Below are 17,707 nucleotides of genomic sequence, written 5' to 3'. Positions count from 1 at the left end.
TCCAAGGACTGAATGAATGAGGACCCCAGCCAGGGGCTTTCACGGCAAATGAGGAGCAGAGGCAGTTGGCCATGGCCTTCCTCTGCAGGGCCTTTCTGGGCTTTCCCATGGCTGGTTCCACCTTGCTTCCAAGATCTCACAGGACAGGGCTGTGCCATGCTGCTTTCTCTTATGCCTGCCAAGCCACACCCATCTGCCACCTGGTCACCACAGGGAGCCACGACAGGAACCGAGCTGAGCAGCCCCTGCGGGAACCCTCCTTGGAAGCACTAAAAGGCCCTGATTCTGGCCAGGATTGCTAGAAGAGGTTGGTCAGGCTACTGTCTTCCGTGTGATAGTTTCCTATCCTGAACCACCATAGAATCATAGACTTGGAAGAGACCTCCTGGGTCATCTAGTCCAACCCCCTGCACTATGCAGGACACTCACAACCCTCTTGCTCATCCACTGTCACCTGCCAGCCCCTTGAGCCTTCATAGAATCAGCCTCTCCGTCAGATGGCTCTCCAGCCTCTGTTTATAAATCTCCAAAGATGGAGAACCCACCACCTCCCGAGGAAGCCTGCTCCACTGAGAAACCGCTCTAACTATTAGGGGACACTTTTTTTACCCATTTCTGGTTGGGAAAATGGTGCCGGGAAGGGGGGGCCGCACTTCGCAGCTTCTCTCCCCCTCCCCATTCCATAGTCACAACCTGAACTAGGTCCCCACGTCCCTTCTAAATAAAGTCGTCGTCCTCCCCCGAACTCACAGCTGGCTCCCGGATGCAATTCACAGTGGCAAACATGTGACCAGTATGGCATGTCGCTTGGCCCTGAGGGTAAGGGAAGGGAACGGTGGCAGCAAGGGAGAGAAGAAAGAAATGTGGGGCAACCCCCCCCCCCCAAATATGGGAGTCTTTCCCCCCTTGGTCTTCCTCGTCCCCCCTCCTGATGGCCAGATTCCTGAGATGCCTGCAGTCTGACCCTGCAGCATGCGTCTAATTGCAGCCGAGGCGCCGGTCCCATCTCCATGCAAATGCCCTGCTTAAATAAAGATCAGGGAGGTGGGGATTACCAGAGGGGGCCGTTTCTGGAAAGGAACACGCTTTTTTTGCATGTGCAGCCGCTGTGCTCTTTAATATCCAGCCTGCTCCCCTCACGGCCTCCTTTTCCCTGGACTGATGAAACTGCTGTGTGCGCTTTCTTCCTCCCTTCCTGACATTTGCACTGCAGAGGCCTGGGGCCACGAGGTGTGTGTGTGTGTGTGTGTGTGTGTGTGAGCAACAGCCGTCTCGTGTGGGGAAAGATGCTGCCGAGATCCGTGGTTCTTCTAACGGGGAAAGCCACCTCTTTGCTGGTGAGGCTTGAAAATGTTTTCAGCGGGGAGGACCAGTGAAAACAGTCAGGGGTTTAATTGCAGGAGAAGAAGGCGCAATTAATCCAGGCGGGCATGCCCCGCACAAGGCATCGTTCCACGCGGCATGGCGTTGCTGGGAAATCTGGTCTTGAATGGGGAAAGGGCGGGCAATTAAGCCAATTGCCGAGATGGAGCAGCGCTATGATTTGGAAATTGCAGGAACACAATTGCAGGTGGGGGGGGCGGGGATGGCGTATTTGCATTTCGAGAGACATGGATGAATACAAGCCATGCTAAGGCTTGGAAAGGCAGGAAGACCCACATAAACAAACAGAAAGCCGTGCAAATCTCTTCTTGTGGGCTGGGAAAAACCAGGCCTTCAAATACACAGAGGCGGAACGAGAGGACGCTCGGCAGAGCAGAAGGGAAGGGCATTGGAAGCCGCTTTGAGACTCCTTCAGGCAGTGAAAAGCGGGTTATACCCACCAACTCTTCTTCTTCTAGAGCTCTGGGGTGAGAATTGCGGATGGGTCAATAACAGGGAGCCAGTGGGTGTCGACGCAGCTCTACCTAGTCAAAAGTTATGCCAGGAATGATTTCCTCGCAGTGTGGTGCAGAATTTGCACCCGGCAGATGAGTCTGCTTGTTTGGATTATGATTCGAGATCAGGCAGCTTCCTGTGTTCAAGAGACATTGTTTGACAAAGATTCCTGCCTTTGAGCAGGAATCCTGGGGATTTGTTCCGCTAGCGGAAGTCATCTCCTCTGAAAGAAAGCATTTTTCCATCCGTCTCCCAAACCTTGGAAGAATGCCTTGCCAGAGGCGCCTTCTGCCGGAGAAATGTTTTGCTAGGGCAACAGAATCCAGGGGTCCGATTCTTGGGCTTTGTGGGGCACCACTGGTCAAATAGACCTCAATACATGGATGGATGGATGGATGGATGGATGGATGGATGGATGGATGGATGGATAGATGGATGGATGGATAGATGGATAGATGGATAGATGGATAGATGGATAGATGGATAGATGGATAGATGGATAGATGGATAGATGGATAGATGGATAGATAGATAGATAGATAGATAGATAGATAGATAGATAGATAGATAGATAGATAGATAGATAGATAATGAATTTTGCTGGACTTCAAGGTGCCCCTGGACTCAAACTCGATTCTGTGGCTTCAGACCAACACAGCAGCCCACCTGAATTTAATTAGGGGGTTACCGATTGCCCTGAAGTAGATGGGCCTTTTATCAGAGCAAGAACACAAAGAGAAGGAAATTCAGCATCTAGGGTGGGGACGGGGTAAGGAGGAGAGGCCGTCCGCGAAATGTGTTCTGATTTCAGCAACACAACGCACAAAGTCTAACTCCAGAACTTCATTTCCACCCCTGGGGATGGGCATGCTGTTTCTCAGATAAGGAACTGGCCAAGGGAGCAGAAACAACAGCCAGGGTTGCCTTAGCTGGGGGGTGGTCGTAGAAGTCACCCCCCCCCCCGATTTTCATATCTGTTTGCAAACAATGCAGAAGAGGATATGGGCGTCAGGCAGCTGACAGAGAATTGAGAAGCCAGACATGGAATTAGCTTTTGTTTAAAATCCACTTCCCCTCCTTGAATTTTTAGCCCTTGAGGCGCCCATGTGAAATGTTTTGCCAGACTGAATCGCAGATGCTGGAGTGATGACTGAGCAAAAATCCATGAGCTTCCCCCCAAAAGAAAAATCATGCAAAAGTATGTGATCCTGTGATTTTCTTGAATCCCTCACCTGGGGAGCCCAGAATTAATTTCATCCCATTGGTTCTGGTCCGGCCTTCCGGGGCAAGAGAGAACAACTCTGCTCCATCCTCTACTTGGCAGCCTTTTAAACACTTGAAGAGTGTTATCAGATCCCCTCTCGGTCCCCTCCTCTCCAGGCTAAACAGACCAAGCTCCCCCAGCCTTTCCTCCTACGTCTTGGTCTCCAAACTCCTCCCCATCTTTGTTGCCCTCCTCTGGACACATTCCAGTTTGTCTCCATCCCTCTTCAACTGGGGTGCCCAAAATTAATCACAGGACTCCAAGTGAGGCCGAACCAGAGCAGAGTAAAGCGGTACCATCACCTCCCGTGATCTGGACACGATACTCCGTTTGATACAGCCCAAAATCCCATTTGCCTTCTTAGCCACTGAGTCACACGGCTGACTCCTGTTCAATGTATGGTCCACTAAGACTCCTAGGTCCTTTTTGCGCATGCTACTGCCAAGACAAGTCTCCCCCATCTTATATTGGTGTATTTGGTTTTTCCTACCTAAATGCAGAACTTTACATTTGTCCCTATTGAACTTCATTTTATTCAATTTCTTGAGCTGTTTTAATTCTCCAGTGTTTTCATGTTTGCCACTGCAGAAATCCTTTTTGGGTGGGAAAGCAGCATATAAATGTTTCAAATGCAACAAACATTTAAAAATTATCAGTGTATAATTCCAACTATTTTTTAGTGATTTATGGTGGGATGATGGGAAAGGGGGGATGTTTAATTGAATCCACTAGTCCTAATCCTAAATACAGCTGAAGGGGCCCAATCCAATCCCTCCTCTGAAGCAACACAGGTAGACAGATAGTAACCAGGCCAGGCCTCTCTGAAACCAGTTTCATGTAATATTTGAGTACCCTGGGCATGCCTCAAGGTTGGCATCTGCTTTCATGAGACTTGGATGGAGATGATCGTCAAGTTACAATCAGGCACCTACAAAAGAAACGAGGGTTGACAATCTCCAGGTGGGGCCAGGAGATCTCCCAGAATTACTACTGATCTCTAGAGCAGGGGTAGTCAACCTGTGGTCCTCCAGATGTCCGTGGACTACAATTCCCATTTGCTGGCAGGGGCTCATGGGAATTGTAGTCCATGGATATCTGGCGGACCACAGGTTGACTACCCCTGCTCTAGATGGCAGAAAGCAGCCCCCCCTGGAAAAAAACGGCAACTTTGGATGGTCAAATCGATGCCATTATACTCCACTGAGGCCCCCCAACCCCTGGCCTCTTCAGGTCCCACCCCCAAAATCCCCAGAAATTCCTCAACCTGTAGTTGGCAACCCAAGACGAAACATCATCCCACCTGTGCTACAGACCACAGAGATTTTGACTCACTGTTGCTTCCGCGTCAGCTCCTGCTCCTTCTGCACCAGATCTTGCTTGAGGGACGCCAACATTTCCACGCTGACGTCCACCTGCCGGGAGAGCTCTACCGCCCGCTCTTCGAGCTCCTGCTTTTCCCTGCTTAGCCGGATACTCTCCTGCTTGGCTTTCTCCAGCTCGGAGCTCTTCCGGTCCAATTCCACCTGAAGCCGGCCGACCTGCGAGGCGATCTTCTGCTCCACTTCTTCGGTCAGCTTCTCCAGCCGCTTGTCCACCTCCAGCTTCTCGAAGGCGCGGATCTTCAGGCGGGTCAAGCCTTCCTCGTAGGCCGCATCCACCGCGGCCACGGCGGCCGCGGCAGCGGCGGGCGGGGTGGTGGTGGAAGTCATGGCCTTCCGGGTGAAGATCTCCGTCAGCGGGATCTCGATTTCGTGGATGTAGCGGGAGGCCACGGGCGAGGAGGACGCTTCCAGGTCGTCGGCGGGGAGGAGGTCGCAGCTGAAGCGCTGCTCCTTACCCTGGAAGGACGTGCTCTCGAAGATGTCTCGGCGGGCGGCGGGCGTCAGCAGGGTGGCGTCTGAGGCCAGGGGGAAGACGGTGGCATCGCAGATGCTGTTGGTCTTGGAGAGGACATAGAGGGTCTCATAAGTGTGGTTGTACTCCAGGTGGGCCCGCAGAGACGACAGGCTCCGGAAGCGCTTGTGTTCCCCGCAACGCGGACAGCGATAGGGCAGGTCCAGCGAGGCCATCCCTCAGCCCGAGCCGCACCCCGTGCCACACAGCCCTCCTCCACAGGAATCCAGCCGCCGGCCCCCGGTCATGGTGCAGGTGCGCGGGCGGCCTCAAAAGCGGGGCTGGAGGCGCAAGGAGGGCGGGGAGGGAGCCGGACAGGAGGCCGGTTCCGCAAGGTCATTGCTGGCAAGGGGATGTCTGGCAAAGGCAAGGAGGACGCCAGCAAGCACCAGGTCAGAGAGGCCGGGTCGGCATCAGGTCCAGCCAGCAGTCCTGGAAGAGAAAAGGGGGTCAGTTTTTCTGTGGCTTTTATAGGTCTCTTTTAAAGCTATTTCTCTACAGGTGGTAGTAGTAGTAGTAGTAGTAGTAGTAGTAGTAGTAGTAGTAGTAGTAGTAGTAATACCAGCTCAGGACAGTGTACATCATACAATTAGATATTTAAAGCCATAATAACAAAATAAAACCATTTAAAACATTTAGCAACCTCTGTAGCCAGTGGCAACATCGATTATTGTCCTGCTTTCCAGAACTGGCCCCTCTCAAGGGACCTTTTGCAGCCCAGGATGTACCTGTGGGAAGTGTTGTGTCGGGGAGGGCCCCTAGGTGTTACGAGGTTACTGGCTCCAACCAAGAGCTCCATCTTACGGGCCCTGCGGAACTGTGCCAGTTTCGACTGGGGCTGGGTCTCCACTGGGACCTCCTTCCACCAAGCAGGAGCCAGGACTGAAAAGGTGCTTGCCCCGGTTGAGGCCAGACGTGCTTCCTTGGGGCCGGTTGGAATTTGAAGAGCCCTGCCCAATGAAAAGCCCAGGGACTCCATCCCTGTCATGCTTTTTGCAGCATGGACTTCAGCTCTCCTGCAAGGCGGCCTGTGTTTCTGTTTCTATGCAAGGCGAATGGCTTTTGAACTTGTTTCCAATATACAATGTATGGGTTTTTTAATGCAGAAGTTTGTCATCTGTAATTTCAATATTTAATAACAGTTTTAGTCATGTAATGTGCTTCAGTGCTTTTCCACCCACTTGCAGACTGAAAGAACTCTGGTGAAGTACAGAGTAGCAACCCACCAGTTCAAGGACAGATGAATCAAGAAAAGAGCAAGAGTCCAGTAGCACCTTAAAGACTAACAAATGTTGTGGTGGGGTGGAGCTTTTGTGACTTCCCAAAGCTCCTCCCCTTCCACAAATGTTGTTAGTCTTGAAGGTGTTCCTGGAATCTTGTTCTTTTCTGCTGCTACAGGCAGACTAACACAGCGACCCATCTGCATCAAGAAAAGCAATTTTCATTTGCCACACCTTTGCCCCCATCAGCTTCTTCCCAGGACTAGGAACAACACTGAACAGAAAATCATGTAAGCAGCTTAAACAACAATTTGCTCCCACTAGGTTTAAACTGAAGAAAAGCCCAACAAGAAAGAATTGCGACATCTTATGCCAGCAACTAAAGTGGATCATTTCCCGTTCAAAATCTAGGCACAATCCAGCGGGATATGGCCCAGCACAAGTTTGATTGAATAAATGGAACTGTGAAAGGCCAACCAGCCACAGCAGGTGGCAGTATGAAGGAGCAGTTTTGCATAGCAAAGCTGATTACCGGCAGCCAGTTAGTTTCAGGACCTTGGAGAGCTCCCCTAGAAAGCAGACGTTGTTCCAGTCAGTTCCAAGTTGGTCTTTCTGTGGCAATGGTAGTCACTTTTTTGTCTTGTCTTGTTCACATATAAAGTAAGATTGACTCCTCTCATCTACATGCCCTTTATGATGCTAAGCACAGGCCCTCCTCTGCGCTTTGCATGTAAATGAGGCACACAAATGATTAAGCAAACATGGATGATCTCTTCACATCACCTGTACCAGAGATCATGCATGGTACAGTGTCAGAGGGCAGCTGCCTTGGTCTGCAGTAGAACACCTGGATCCTAATTCAGCAGCATCTTAGATAGTTTATAGATAGTGTTCTGTTACTTGTTTCAACGGTGAAGGTTAAATACCTGCTTCGGTCTCCTTAATTCAAATTAAGAACATAAGATGAGCCCTGCTAGATCAGACTAGCGGTCCATCCAGTCCAGCCTCCTGTCTCACCCAGGGGCCAGCCAGTCCCTCTGGAGGGTCAACAACAGGGCAGAGAAGCTGAGGCCTTCCCCTGATGGTGCTTCCTGGTTCCAAGATTCAGAGGATCGGTGCCTCTGATTGTGGAGGTTCCCCTCAGTCTAGTGGCCACCAGTAGCCCAGGAATCTTTCTAATCCCCTTTTAAAGCTGTTTATTCCTGTGTCCATCCCTGCATCCTCTGGCAGCAAATCCCTCGTTTAGATCCCATTCTCTGTCTGAAGTAGTATTTCCCTTTTTCCATCCTGAACCTACTGCTCATCAGGTTCATTGGAGGCCCTTGAGTTCTCATAGTTTGAAGAGGAACAAAAATCCCTCTTTGCCAACCATCTCCATCCCATGCATAATTTCAAAAACCTCTTCCATGGCCTGCGGTTCTAGCAGAATGTGCACTTTGCATCTAGCGGGTCTAGCAGGTCTTGGGTTGAACCCCCAGCATCCCCAAGGTTGGGGATGACCTTTCTCTGTTGGAAACCCTGCGGAGCTGCAACCGGGGACAGGAAAAAACATGGCGTTCCACCGGTCAGTAGCCTGACTCCATTTTGCGCATGAATTTCACACGGCCCGGACGGTCCCCTCTTCATCACCCAATAGCTGATGCTCAGCATCAGTCAGTGCGTTTGACATGAAGACTTAACGTTTTTGATTTGTGAACCTGACTGATGACTACTAATTCTTTGTTTGATGGGGAGTGAAGTCATTTTCAAGAGCACCAGATTGCCATTCATCTTTGGTTGGCTTCAACTGCAGCCGACGGGAAAATGTTCCTTCCGACTGTCAGCGAAGGAATTCTGCCCAGCCCTGCAAAACGTATTGCAAATTTGTGAATGGAATAACCAGGCTCAGAGACGGAGAAAGGAAGTCCATACAGAAAGAGGGCCACTCCTGCCATGGCAGGAGCCCATTTGCTCACCATACGACTGGTCTTAAGGCGCTGTCCAGTCAGGATGTCCTTAAGAGACACCATTGCTAACCACTTTCTCCCCCCAAGCTACGTAATCTGATAGGCAAAAAAAATAAATGCTCACCATGAAACCCATCTATTTCCCCCGCAGAGTTCCACATTATAGTCAAATGTGCAAAACTGGGGCAGGCTCTCACCCAATGGGTCCTGTGATCACATGCCAAGTTGCAACCTGCCCAAACCTTAAAAGGAGAACAGCTGATGTGACAGCGGAGAGGCTGAAACAACACACCTTCTGATTCAATATGCTAAATACGGGGAAGTGTGAGAGTTGTCAGAGACTATATATAGCTTTCCGGAACAGCGATGACAAAGGGGGGGGGGAAGGAGGCTCTGCTGCACTGTATCACCTTCTGCTGCTAGATTGTAATCAAGAGCAGCAAATGACAGATACAAGTCTCCACGCACATGGCGGAAAGGGCGAGACTGCAAAATGACGGGGAGAGGAATTGCAGACCCGGCTTCAAATCCTTTTTCCGGCAGATTCAATACGGGGAGCCGGTTTCCCAATCCATAGGAAGGGAGCAATAACAACCAACCTTAGAAAACTGACAAAATGATGCAGTGATTTCGTTCCGCGTCAGAACTTCGGACTACGCACAGATGTGTTATTTTGTGCTGCCCAAGGATTTCTGTTCCATAAAGAGCTGGACACAGAATCAGAACTGGGGTCTTTCTGCCAGAGCTTAATTCATTGATGTGTCTGCCCTAAACATAATTCCTCATCACCACGACTCCGCCACAAGTCTTCACAGAAGGAAGTTCCGCTTCTCCCCGAAAAATTCCCTTTTCTCCCTTTATGGTCAGCCTTATTGATTCCTTCCTGTCCTCTTGCAGCCAGGGGATTCTTGCTTGGGGCTCATGGGAATTGTAGTCAATGGACATATGGAGGGACACGGTTTGACTACCCCTGGTTTACACAGTGGCTCCAGACATTGCAATAGGAATACAGTAGGGCTCAAGTCTATTGGCTGAACCCTGAACTGGGAACACATTACAAGTGTCCATCTAGAACCAGTTGGCTCCCTTGTTTTTTCCAGGGTGCAGGTCAGTACAGATTTTGATCTCAAACAACCTAGTGCTGCCTCTTTCTGCTCTTACAGCATGAGGACATATACCTTGTGGGAGGCTGGGGGCTGTTTAAGTGTTGTTTTTGTCTGTTCATTGCCTGGAAGGTAAGTGAGTGCAGCTGATTGCATTGGATGGTTGATTGTTGTGCAAAGAGGAGAGGGGAGGGAGGGACTGCTGACTCAGCCCTCTGCCGCTAGGTGGGCCTTTGCACTATAAAAAGCTCCTGCTTGCTAAAGGAGCCTTGGGGGTCAAGGCCCAAGTTGCTGTAAGTATTCAGGTTCTGTAAGTACTCAGGTTGACAACGAGAACATAGAATGTATTGATGATTTCATCTTTCTTGGCTCTGTGATCAATCAAAGTGGCGGATGCAGCCGTGAAATTAGATGGCAAATAACACTGGGCCAGAACGCAATGTTAGGCATGAACCGAATAGGGAAGAGTAAGGATATCAGCCTTAATACCAAGTGCCGGCCAGTCAACACCGTTGTCTTCCCCATAACAACTTTGGATGCCAAAGCTGGACCCCGAAGAAGGAAGACAGGAGGAGAATAGGTGCTTTCGAATTACGGTGTTGGAGACGAATGCTGCAAATACCACGGACAGCCAAAGTGACCAACAAGATAGTTTTAGAGAGGAGAAAACCAACTATGTCATTAGAAGGCAAGATATTATGGCCGAAGCTCACTTCCTTTGGACACATCATGCGATCAAACTCACTAGAAAGATCATTAATGCTCGGCATGGTCAGCGGCAAAAGGAAACGTGGTCACCAAAGGATCCGCTGGCTCGACACGATCAAATCCGACACAGGGATGACCATGAACCAAGTGAAAGAAGCAATCAGAGACAGGGGCGCATGGCCAAGACTTTCCTATAAAATCACCGAGGGTCGGACACGACTGAATGGATGACATCATCATCGAAAGATTCCGGGATCTGCCTGTAGATATTGATAGAGGAGCCAGGACTGTTTCCTCCAGTCTCCTCAAAGCTCAGTAGGCTTTTCATGGGCCCCTGCGGATGAGAGGACTAGCTCTTCTGCCCCCAATGGAGGAAGAGGCGGGTGCTGGTTGTGGGGGTTCCCTGCCGAGAGGGGTGGAGGCCAAAGTATGTTGACCGACACACCTCGAGAGGTGTGCTGTCTACCTGGCACGAGAATCAAGGTTGTCACGGAAAAGGTGGACAAACGTGTAAAGCCCAAGGACAGATACCCCTTCCTGCTCATTCATGTGGGAGCAAATTATACTGCCCAGTGCAGCCTGGAGCATGTGAAACGAGGCCATGTGTCTCTGGGGGAAAGGGTGGAAGACCTGGGAGGGCAGGTTGAGTTTTTGTCAGCTTTCCCTGTTAATGGCCGTGGCTTAGGAAGGGGAAGGAAAATAATGCAGTTAAATGACTGGCTGCATCATTGGTGTTGTTCTGAAAGGTTTGGGTTTTTGGACCATGGCTTATGCTACCGTGATGAGGCACTTCTCTCAGGAGATGGTTTGCACCTCACAAGGGCGGGGAGAAGTGACTTTGCAAAGTGTCTTGCAGACCTGGTGAGGAGGGCTTTAAACTAAGTCCAATGGGGGGCGGGAGATAAACATACAAAGCCTCGTTCAAAGATGATTACTGCAGACGTAAAGGGAATGGCACCTATGCCGGGAAATTCAGAAGCGAAATGCCTGGGGTACCCGTATGAAGGATTACAATGCCAAGAGTACGGGGAATGAGCAAGAAGAACTAGAAGTCCTAATAGAGGAACGGGACTATGATCTCATAGGCATTACAGATACTTGCTGGGATAACACTCACAATTGCTATGTTAGGATTGAGGGGTACAGCTTATTTAAAAGGGACAGACAAATAAAGAAGGGGGAGGAGTAGCAGTATATGTTAACAATGTGAGGAAATACATGTGTCTGAGCATGAGAGTTCAGCTGAGAGTCTTTGAGTAAAAATAAAAGGAATCATAGAATCATAGAACCATAGAGTTGGAAGGGTCCACAAAGGTCATCTAGTCCAACCCCCTGCTCAACGCAGGATCAGCCCAGAGCATCCTAAAGCATCCAAGAAAAGTGTGTATCCAACCTTTGCTTGAAGACTGCCAGTGAGGGGGAGCTCACCACCTCCTTAGGCAGCCTAAGGAGTAGGAAATAATAGTGGTATGATGGTGGGGGTCTGCTAAAGACCACCAGGCCAGGCAGAGGACTTGGATGAGATGTTCCTAGACCAGATTACGAAGTTCTCAAAGAGGTGGGACCTAGTGGTCATGGGGGGGTCAATTACCCAGATATCTGTTGGAAGACCAGCTATGCTAAAAATGAAAAATCTAATAAATTCTTGGCTTGGCTTGCTTACAACTTCATTTCCCAGAAGGTGGAGTGGCCAACTTGGGGGTCTGCAATTTTAGACTTGATTCTAACCAGTAGGGAGGAACTGGTTGATGAGGTGAGAGCAGGTAGTAGTAGGTAGTAGGTGACCATGGGATTTTGGAATTTGCAGTTTTGAAGAAGAGAAAAACTGTATGTAGTCAGACATATAGGCTGGGCTTTAGCGAAGCAAATTTTAACAAACTTAAAGTTATGCTGGGTAAAATCCAGCGGTCAGAAAAACTTAAGGAGATGGGAGTTCAAGAGGGATGGGAGTTCCTCAAAAGTGAAATACAATCACAAACAATTCCCTTGAGAAGGAGAAAAGGGGAGGGACTTAAAGAAGCCAGAAATTGCTCCACAAACAGCTTTCAAAAGATTTGAGTGACAAAAGAGGCTTATTTAGAAAATGGAAGGAGGGCCTTATAACAAAGGAGGAATGCAAACAAATAAGCAATGCTTGTAGGGAGAGGGTTAGAAAAGCTAAATCTCAGTATGAGCTTAGGCTAGTGAGAAATGGGTTTTTTTTTAGTTATGTTCACAGTAAGAAAAAGAATATGGACATGTTATGACCATTGTGGGGACAAGAAAGTGAAATTGTAACAGGTGATGATGAGAGAGCTGAACTGCTCAATTCCTAAATCATGCTCAATGTGGCAAATTAATTTCACCTGATGAGGGAGGGGCGTTGCAGCCTAGAATCACTGTGAGGCTAGTTCATAAACACCCAGTTTCTTTAGGTGAACCTTATTCCTCTGGCCAGATGAATAGCATCCAAGGGTACTAAAGGAATTTGCAGATGTCATCTCTGAACCTCTGTCCATTATTTTGGACATTCTTTTGGAGAACAGGTGAGGTGCCAGACAATTGGAGGTGGGCAAATGTTGTCCCCATCTTCAAGAAGGGGAAAAAGGAGAACCCAGATAACTACTGACCCATCAGCTTGACGTTTATAGCTGGCAAAATTTTAGAACAAATCAGTCTGTCCTTGAGCAGCTAGAGCAAAAGGCTGTAATTACTAATTATCTCTAATTCAGTAAAACTTTTGATAAGGTTCTGCATGATATTCTTGTTGACAAGCTGGTAAAATGTAGAACTGACCTGACTGCTGTTAGGTGGATTGAGTACTGGTTCACAGATCATACCCAAAGGGGGCTTAAAATGGTTCGTCATCTTCTTGGAGAGGAGTGAGGAGTGGAGTGCCTCAGGGGTCCGTCCTGGGCCTTGTTTTGTTCAACACACTCATAAATGATTTGGATGAGTAGAGGGAATGCTTATTAAATTTGCAGATGATACTAAACTGGGAGGGGTAGCAAACACAACAGAAGGCAGAATCAGAATACAGGATGATCTTGATAGGCTGAAAAACTGGGCTAGAATGAATACATTTTTCACCATTAAAATTCATTTTAAAGTTCTGCATTTAGGTAGGAAAAATCAAATGCAATGCTACAGGGTGGGGGAGACCTGTCTTGGCATCAGTACCTGTGAAAAGGTAGACCAGACACTGAACATGAGTCAGCAGTGTGACTCAGTGGCTAAAAAGGCAAATGGGATTTTGGGCTGTATCAAACCGAGTATCGTGTCCAGATCACGGGAGGTAATGGTACCGCTTTACTCTGCTCGGGTTAGACCTCACTTGGGGTCCTGTGTTCAGTTTTGGACACCACAACTGAAGAAAGATGTAGAGAAACTGGAGCATGTCCAGAGAAGAGCTACAAAGATGGTGAGGGGTTTGGAGACCAAGTGGTATGAGGAAAGGTTGGGGGAGCTTCGTCTGTTTAGCCTGGAGAGGAGATGAGTGAGAGGGGATCTGATAACCATCTTCAAATACTTGAAAGGCTGTCTTATAGGGAGCATATTTTTTTCTCTTGCCCCAGAGGGACAGACCAGAACCGATGGGATGAAATTAATTCAAAAGAATATTTGGCTTTATTTTCGGTTCCCCGGTTGAACAGGCTTCCTCAGGACGTGGTGGGTTCTCCTTCCTTAGAAGTTTTTAAGCAGAGGCTAGAGAGCCATCGGACAGAAATGCTAATTCTTTGGACTTCAGAAAATTAAGACCCGTCACTGGGCAACATATTTGAAAGAATATACCATGACGGTAATGGATATGTGTAGGTTCCTTTTTCAAGGGTATTATAATAAGAGAATCTGTTGGTGAGAAATGATTAGAAAGAAATCACAACCTTGAAACAGTGTCATTGAAGAAGAAAAAGGAAAATGAGGTTGTACCAAGGAACTCATTCTGACTCTTACGGACGTGTATATTTTGAGAATAATTGTTATTCTTGCTTGATAGTTCTTTGCTAACAGTTCCGTGAACTTAGTTAGATTGATGTAAGTGGGGGAACAGAAGGGACCGTGTTGGTTCTTGGCACTTATGACCATTTCCTGCATTCTGCAGGGGTTGGACTAGATGACCCTTGAGGTCCCTTCCATGATTCTAACCAGGAGCATGAAGGCTGACCTCCTCTCCCATGAACCTGCCTAGTCTCAGAGATCTGCTTCCACAAGGGCATTGGAGTGGGGCAAGTGGAAGGGCCTTCTTGGTTGTGACACCATGAGTTTGGAATTCTGCTTCCCATGGCATCTCTCTGGTGGCAGCAGAAGTGCCATCAAGTTGAAGTGAACTCATGTAGGGTTTTCAAGGCCAGAGATGAGCCTGGCTTGGATTTCCTCAAGGAGGGGCTGTGGCTCAGTGGAAGAGCCCCTGCTTGGCATGCAGGCAGTCCCAGGTTCAATCCCCGGCATCTCCAGTTGAAAGGACCCAAGCAGCAGGTGATGTGGAAGACCCCTGCCTGAGACCCTGGAGAGAAGCTGCCGGTCTGTGTAGGCAATACTGATGGATGGACAAAGGGCTTGATTTGATATAAGGCAGCTTCACGCCCATCCAAGGATTAACCAGGACCGACCCTGCTCAGCTCCCGAGATCTGACAAGATCCAGCTAGGCTGGGCCACCCATGCCCGGGTATCTATTTGGTCCCCCCCCCTGAAGTTCCCGGCCAAATCTTTTTCATTCCAACGCATCTATGGCTGAACCACTCCACTCCGTGGTTCTGGACCTATTAGGGTGTCTTTTGCTCCCAGAGGCTCTGTGGAGTTTGGAGAAACGCTGTGAAATGCCGTTCCCTCCCCCTCATGTCATCGTTGACTCTTTGCATCCCCAGGTGTTTCCTTTCTTCACCTGAACCATCGGGTTTTTGGGGACAGCCAATGCCAAGAGAGGACCAAGGCGAACAGGCCAAAGAGGAGCACTGACGTTTGAAGGCACAGAAGGCTCAGGCTGAGTCCCGCAATTCCAGGTCAGGAAACGGACCCCTGGAACGGGATTCCTTCCATGGGGTTTGCGCCCCCCCTTTTGCAATCCTCTTGAGGCAGAATGAGGCAGAAGAAGTGCCGATGTCCAGCTGAATCTTTCAGGCTTTGGGGGCATTTATACCTCAAATTTCTCCCCAGTTCTCCCTCTTCCTTCACTTCTGAATGAAACAGCGCCCTGGGAAAGGGGGCGAAGGAGTCTGTTCGGAAGACGCACTGCCCAGTTTGCCCCGATTTAGATGGCAGAGGCTAGACAGAATCCCAGGAGGCAAGCAGGGTCCGCTCTGGGAGGCACTTGGATGAGGAAGGGCAGGGTTGCTACGCAGAGGAAGGCGACGGGAAGACATCTCTCTTACCCCGACCTGGATGGCCCCAGCTAGCCTCATCCCATCCCCTCTTGGCTGCCTTGTTAGCAGTGGGATGGGAGAGCACCGAGGAAGTCCGGGGTGGCTATGCAGAGGTAGAGGCAAGCCACCTCTGTTGGCCTCTCGCCTCGAATCCCCAAGAGGGACTGAGCTGCCCCCTGTCCCCTATGAGGGTCCGTCTTGGCTGCTGACTGGGGCACCCCTTCCGACTCCTGCAGCTGGTTCCCGACCCCTCCAGCGGGCAGCCCCCGAGATCCCTGCCTGGCCGGCTGGCACCTTTGGCATGCAGCTGCCCATCGCCTGGAAGTTTAGGCGCATCAGATCGCCCCTGGGGAAGGAGAGGGTGGGCTTTTTCCTCCCCCCCCCTGCAGTGAGTTCGTGTGGAAGGACTGAGCCCCGCCGCCCAAACCTGTCCCCAGGTGCCGAACTTAGCCCCAGGCAGGCAGGCGGGATCGGGGCTCGGCTTCTCTTCTGGCAAATCCTCCCCGAAAAGCGTCTCGGCAGGCGGCGGGATGGAGGGGGGAGCGCGGGGGGGGGGCGGGGGCTCTCTGGAGGCCTGTGGCCCGGGGCCCCGGTCGGATCGCAGCAGCCAGGGCAGGGCAGCCCGGCCACGACGGCATCCTCCCTGCGAGGACAGCAGCCAGCCAGCCAGCCAGCCCCGCGTGCCCGGGAGAGAGGCAGACCGTCGCCTGGCCGAAATGCTTCCCGGATCGCAAGGAGCCAGGGGGCCGCCGGGGCCGAGGGAGGCGGGTTTGCAACCCCTCCGGAACGAGCGGGGCTCGGCCCTCGGCGCTCTGCAACCGGCCGCCCGCGGGATCGCTCTTCCTCCCCCCCTCCCTCCAGACAGCCCCCGGGCGGGAGAGGTTCACCTCTTGCACGCCCACCCCCATTCCCTCCCGCCCAGGGCTTGGCAACGCGGGTGCCCGGCCGGCCGATCCATTCCCTACCTGCTTGTCCGGCGGCTCCGGCTCCAGCACGCCCGCAGAGCCCCGCTCGGCCGCCTCGCCCCTTTGTTGGCGGCCGGGGAGGAGAGGCCGGGCCGGGCTGACTCGCTCGCTCGCTCGCTCAGCGCCCCTCCGCCGCCGCCGCCTGCAATGGGCGAGCCGCCCCAGCGCCCGCCGAGCAGCCGGGAGGAGGAGGAGGAGGAGGAGGAAGGGGGGGGGCGCCTGCGGCGGCTCGAGGGCTGGGGGGCTGGGCGGCGAGGCCCCCTCCCCCTGCGACCACCCACCCCCTGCCCGGGCGTAAGCTCCCCCTTCTGCTCGCCCGTGCCTGCAGGGGGGCCTCCGCCTCCGCCCCCCAAGCCCGCTCCCAAGGCGTGGTGGAGGGGGGCGGGCAGCGGGAGCTGCGGAGGTACGCCCACCCAAGACGTTGAGCCGTAGCCCTCACCCCCCCCGCCGCCGCCGCCGCCTCCGCCTCCTCCTCCTCCTCCTCCTCCTCTTCCCCGCCGCCTCGCCTTTCTCCAACCCGGGGGAGGGGGGTGTTGTAGCCCCCCCAAGGTCACTGGGGTGGGGAGGAGGAAAGCGGCAATGCGGAGATGGGGGGGTATGGCCCTGCCCCCCCCCGCCCCCCTCCCCAGAAGGGTATCAGGCAAAGGGGGTGGGAGATGGATCTGACGCCCACCCAGACTCCGCTGCCTGCGGCTGGTGGGGGGGGGGGCTCAGTTTGCACCGATTCTGACCCTGCCATGGGGCACCGTTCTGAGCCGGGGGGGGGGGGGACGGACCGGGTCCAGATCAGCCACCTGGCGGCAGGTGCCCAAAACCAGGTGGAGGTGCCCTCTTGGGCAGCTGTTGGCCCGAAGGCACTTTGGCGATTGTCAGGTGCAAAGCAGGAGGCATCTCCTTCTAAAGTGCATGGAAAGCGGCCCATCCAATGCGGGGCACAAGGGCTGGGGGGTCAGGGCTAGCCGGATGTCCCTGGGTCTGGGAAGCATGGGAGACCCCCAAGGGTCTCTCCGCAGAGGGAGGCAATGGCAAACTACCGCGATCCTCTTTGCCACCGGATTTCCCCATTCTGCACACGCTGGACGAGGCATTTTCAATGTGCTTTTGGGGCTGGATTTGCCCTGTGGCAAAGAGGAACATTGACTCCTCCAGTGCATGGAAAGTGCGTGAGCCGATGTGTGCAGGATGGCCTGGCAAAATCCACTTGCCAATATTGGTTCGTTGAGGTGGATTAAAATGGCATTATTTGGCACAGGTGAGGGAGCCCGAACTTGCCTGATCTTGGAAGCTAAGCTGGGTCGGCCCTGGCTAGGGCTTGGGTGGGAGGTGGTCCAAGGGTGGGGCCCTGGCACAGCGGCAGCCTCTGCTCGGCATGCCGAAGCTCATGGGTTCC

The 17,707-nt window shown here is 51.8% G+C and overlaps 1 protein-coding gene across 2 annotated transcripts in view; it reads right to left on the bottom strand.

Moving 5' to 3' along the window:
* Positions 1 to 16,682, bottom strand: part of FBXO41 (F-box protein 41) — a 50,164-nt gene extending 33,482 nt beyond the window's left edge. The window contains exons 1-2 of one of the 2 annotated variants that reach the window (XM_077301239.1): positions 16,318 to 16,682; positions 4,475 to 5,467 (exon numbers count right to left, since the gene is read on the bottom strand). In XM_077301239.1, the coding sequence (XP_077157354.1) occupies positions 4,475 to 5,211 (737 nt within the window). In that variant the 5' untranslated portion in view covers positions 5,212 to 5,467; positions 16,318 to 16,682. Of the gene's footprint in view, positions 1 to 4,474; positions 5,468 to 8,325; positions 8,385 to 16,317 lie in introns of those variants that run through there. The other variant, XM_077301240.1, reaches the window with a different exon arrangement.
* Between the last annotated feature and the right edge of the window lie 1,025 nt (positions 16,683 to 17,707).

This window comes from Paroedura picta, chromosome 10 (genome assembly GCF_049243985.1).
Source record: "Paroedura picta isolate Pp20150507F chromosome 10, Ppicta_v3.0, whole genome shotgun sequence".
Classification (NCBI taxonomy): domain Eukaryota; kingdom Metazoa; phylum Chordata; class Lepidosauria; order Squamata; family Gekkonidae; genus Paroedura; species Paroedura picta.
The sequence above is the reverse complement of the archived record's forward strand: the minus strand, read 5'-3'. Positions and strand labels throughout refer to the sequence as shown.